This window comes from Netta rufina, assembly GCF_964035555.1.
Source record: "Netta rufina genome assembly, chromosome: 5".
NCBI lineage: Eukaryota > Metazoa > Chordata > Aves > Anseriformes > Anatidae > Netta > Netta rufina.
This window is the reverse complement of record NC_140128.1, coordinates 58,365,450-58,370,303: the sequence shown is the minus strand read 5'-3', so window position 1 is coordinate 58,370,303 and position 4,854 is coordinate 58,365,450. Positions and strand designations below refer to the sequence as shown.

The following is a 4,854-nucleotide window of genomic DNA, read 5'->3' as shown; positions in this document are numbered from 1 at the left end:
CTGTGGTCACTGAGGGGGCTGCTGCAGCAGCTCCTACATGTGCCCTGGTTTGTAAATAGTGGGTTTGAAGAGGTGTGAACCAACCTTTGACACGTCTGCTGTCTTCCTCGGCCTGGGCCTATTCCACCCTTGGTGGCCATGTTATTGGGTATCAGACAACGCCACACCTCTCCTGTGAGCACTTCTGGCTACCCTCTGGCTCTGTGTGCACGTCCTTCTTGAGAAGCAGGTCTCCAAGGAGCTCAGCAGTGCAAGGAAGTGTGGGAACACCCTTCATGGCCCCCTCCTTCCCATCACCTCAGCCAGGGCTCACTGAAACCAAACCATCATCGCCGTGTTTTGGCTTGGTCTGTCTAACTCTGGAAATTGTCAAGGGAGGTGCCTTGGGCTGTGCAGAGCCTCTCTGATTTTATATGAGGTCAGCTCTGCTCCAGGACAATCCTGGAAACAGCAGGATGGGAAGAAATGCATCTTTGTGTTTTTTACAGATTTAACGTGCTTCTTTCCATTTTTTTTAAGGAATCGTCCCTTGTGAGGCAACATTTTTTTCAACAGAATAGCTCCAATTAAGCAAATTACTGTAACACGTGCTTAACTTCAAGTCCCCTGATATTAAGCAAAGCACTTAATCATGAGCTTAAGTACTTTGCTGAGCCAGGGCTAAGGATGCATTCACCCTAAGTTCAAGGTGGTGATTTGGATACCCATTTCCATTTAATTGGCCTGACGGCCTTTTCTTTGACAGCTATTCCTGATAGACTTCAGTGTAAGAAGAACAGGGGGGCGAGAAGGGGGGAATGCTGGTAATTACATTTACATTACTGGGAAGGCGCTAAAACCTGAAATGAATAAAGAGGCTGTTCCACCAGCTGTAATGCCTTCACGGCCTGTTTCCAACTGCTCTGTGACTATTTAGTCCATGTGCATTTTGTGCGTGAAGAAAGGTCACATACTGTGAAAAGCCTGTGAAGAAGGGAAACAGCATCCTTTTTTTCTTTTCCATAGGATTTGCTATTGTAAGGCTCTGCATTACGTTTCTACAGTTATAGTGCTTTAAACAGCATGGGGAGAAAGGATTAAGCCTCATCTGCCTAGGAAAGTCAATGATTAGGAGCATTAGATGGTAAGATCAAATTCTGGACTGACTCACACCCTCCATAAGCCTGGAGATACCAGGGGTGCAGAGCCAGGGAAGAATCTGGCCCTCCCTCACCTGCCCTGGGGAAGGAGAGCTCAGGCAGTCTCACACTCAGTGGTGGCAGTGGAGCAGATGTCGCAGTCGCAGCGGATGGCCACGGGGTATGTGTAGAAGGGATCCACGCCCGGGGCACACTTCGGCAGCATCACCGTCACCAGCTTGGTCTCGTTGTAGGTGCACATGCGGTGATAAGACTCGATGTAAGGCGGTTCCAGAATTGGCCTCTGTGGGGGACAAATGGTGGCATCAGGCAAGATGTAAAACAAATATTTGGGGTCCCAGTTTCCTCAAGGGGACTTGGTGTAGATAGAGAAACCACTGGATCAAGATGGAAGGGGCCACAGAAATAATTTTTAGGTTACAACCTGCCCCTTGGGTCCAGCCATGAAGGGGAATGGGCATATGTGCATGTGTGTGAGAGCCTGAAGCACTAAGTTCCAATTAAAGCCGCCTGAAGGAAGATAAAAGCCTACTCAAAAAAGCTGTTTTTCAGCAGAATACTAGTGTTTCAACCAAATTCAGGTTTGCCAAAAGCAGCTGCCTTCTTCCAGAAGTGGATTTTCCATCAGAGAAAGCACACGCTGCAGGAAACCCTTCTTTGTGCACAAGGTGCCTGAGAGCAGAGGTGCACATGGGTGCCATGCAGCTGGCTCCCTCTCAGCCAGACCAGTCCCCCCAGTCATGCTGCATGTCCTACAGATCCTAGCCCCCCCATATGGGCTGCACCCATGAGATGTTCCTCATGAGATGAACAGCTTGGCCAGAGACCTCAACCAGAAAGAGACAGGAGCCTGAAGGCCCTGAACCCCGCACTCCCACGTGGAATGATAGTGGCATAAATTTTGCTGAAAAGTAAGTTTTTCCTCAACAGAAGCACGCGCTTTCCAGAGACTCCAAGAAGGGGCAGCACAGACAGGAGCGGGGGGAGCCCACTGTAATCCTTTTCATCACACAGATGTGAAAAAGCATAAAGCAACGCAGCCAGAAGACATTTTAGCATTTTCTTTCTTTCCCTCTGTGCTTTGGAAAGAGGCTGCACTAGGAACCAAGAATGATGGCATGGAAAAGAACAGATGCAATGTTTCATCAAGAAGATATCCAGACACCCTCCCTCTTACCAACCTCCCCCATCCAGGGGGCTTTCTAGAAACTGCTGAGCCTACAGCCAGATCCATTCAGCTGAACTATATCCCCATGGTACTGCAGTGCAGTACGAGAGCCTACAAAGTCTGTGCTGACAGAGGTGCTCGGTGGACGGGGGAAACCAAATGACTACGTCCCTTGAAGGAACCTTATTCCACCGGGGAAATCCGGGAGCTGGTGGCCTTTCCCTTGACCCACCAAGCAGGGAAGGTGGGCTGTCAGAGCCCACATGTTCCTGCTTTGCTCAGTTGTACAGAGCCCTTGTCTTTACATGGACAAAACCCCTCTGGGGCTTCCTTGAATAAGGTCTAGGGCCTGGGTCTGGCCCCTTGAGCCACTCGGTGGCAGAAAGGCAATGAGTCAGAAATTTGCTCTCTGAAGTGTGTGCAGACTTGTGTTCTCTTTCCCTACACCCCCAAAACATAGCTACTTCACATTTACACAGGGCTGTGATTTAAAACACAGCCAAATTAGAAACAGACATTATCTTTGGGATGTGTCTTTTGGAACACAATATATTACCTCACAACTGGGAGCTCCATCTTGATCTCAAAGGAATATTCTTTAAGTAAAGTAATAAAGGCCTCCTCTCCTTAAGTTTTTAAGCCACAAGAGGCTTTCGAAATTCCAAGATGCGAGCATTACTCAAGTGTTTTGTTAATATCATCACATAATGATGCATATTGCCCCTTGAGACCCTGCAAGGAGGCAGGGAACCACCTGCAGCAAGGCACTGACACCGACAGCAAGGGGCTCATGGAGCCGGACACAGCCCTTGTCTGTCCTGTAGGCAGCCACAAGCTATTTAATACTTTTCTTTTGAGGGCTTTTCTTGGAAGGGTGTAAAAGCCTGGAGTCTCACCTCCCAGGTCTCGCAGCGTCCCCAGCATGCATCCGTCGTGATCCGCAGCGCCTTGCAGCCGGGCTTCTTGGCCAGGAAGGTGAACTCACGCACAGCGCAGCCGATGAAGGTGCGCAGGTCGATGGCAGAGCTCTCGGGCTTGCCACCACGGCCTGCTGGCAGCAGGAAGAGCAGAGTGGCCAGGATGATGCACTGGAGCTTCATGCTGTGGTAGAAGGGAGAGGAGTGAAGGGTTGGGAGAGCCAGGACGGTGGCACAGTCCTGGAAGTGAGAAGTCCAAGTCCATAGGTTCAGCACAAGAGCCAGGACGACCCTTCCTCCCCTCTTCCCCTTCCTCACTCAGCCTAAGAGAAGGAGGGCAGATGAGGGGTCACCTGCTCCCCTAAGGGAAATCTTATTGCCACAGTCTGTATCAGAAAGCAGCGGCCTGCAGGCTTTCCCCGCAAAGCAGTGGGGTTTCTGGTAGAAAATAGCCACCTGCTAGTGCCTCAGACCCACTGAAATCCCCATATCTCAAGTTTACAATGCAGCAAATGCCTTCCTACCACCCCTGATGGTGCCCTTGCACCAGGCCAACAGGCAGACAGGCCTTTGGTCACCCTCTCAGGGCACACTCACAGCAGTACCAGCCCTGGCAGGGACAGTCTGTCAGGGCTGTGTCTGTCTGTCTGTCTGCTATGCGTGCTTACAAGAGGTAGCAGGACGGCTGCAGCTCCCCGCGTTCAGCAGGGTTAGGCCTGCAGAGCACACTGGCATTTTGCTGATGGCACCTACTCCTGGGTTTATCCTACTTACCCTTCAGCCTCAGTCAGGAGCCAAGCATCCCTGAGCGTGTGCTATAGCCTCTGGAGAGAGACCAGCACCTCCCAAAAGCAGCACTGCTGTTACCATTACCAAGACCCTGAGCATTCATCTGGGACTGGGTCACTCCGTGGGCTGCTACCAGAGAGGTGGATGCAACCCTTGTTTCTCCCTAATGAATGCTGCCCTAGCAGCCAGCTGAAACCCAATCAAGGCTGCCAAGCTGGTGAGCAGAGCTGGTTAGACAGGAGGGACATGGCCAAGGTGACCAGAGGACGCTTGGAATCCTCATGCCTCCACACAGCCTGCCATAGGCCAAGTCCCTCTAGTACTTGCTGCCTTTCTATCTCAAACCTTTGGTGAAGAGAGCAACCAGTCTCTCTGGAAAACTGTCAGAAAGAGAAAGAAATGGAAAGTAACTCGAGCTCTAAGCCACAATATCCACTTTATACCTCCCATACTTGCATTGCATTTAAAAACATCCACCTAGAAACCCCAGACTTGACATTTAACTTTGAGAGAGAAGGTCAGCTGCTGAATATGGTGCAGAGATTTGAGTGCATTGGGCTGTGTCCACAGCTGGATACATTTCAGGAAAATGAGCTCTGCCTGCCTTTTGCCTGACTGAAGCTGAGTCTCTAGGCTTCCATTAAACCAAATGCTTTAAATTTGCTAAACCAGAGTTTTAGATCAGCACATGGAGTTTGCTACAGTGAACCCTTCACTTATGTGGCCATGCATATGCTGTTATTAATGCACATGTGATTAAATGAACATATATTTATATATAAGCTTCAACAGAGTTAAAAGAAAAAAATCTATTTTTCCTTATTTTTAATAGCAGGCATCT

At 49.7% G+C, this 4,854-nt stretch overlaps 1 protein-coding gene across 1 annotated transcript; it reads right to left on the bottom strand.

Annotated features, from left to right (window-relative positions):
• Window positions 1–1,233: 1,233 nt before the first annotated feature.
• Window positions 1,234–3,407, bottom strand: GPHB5 (glycoprotein hormone subunit beta 5; the record flags this gene model as incomplete). Its single annotated transcript, XM_084288396.1, has 2 exons — window positions 1,234–1,422; window positions 3,204–3,407. 2 exons carry the CDS (start codon window positions 3,405–3,407, stop codon window positions 1,234–1,236), a joined length of 393 nt encoding a protein of 130 aa, XP_084144522.1.
• Window positions 3,408–4,854: the final 1,447 nt, after the last annotated feature.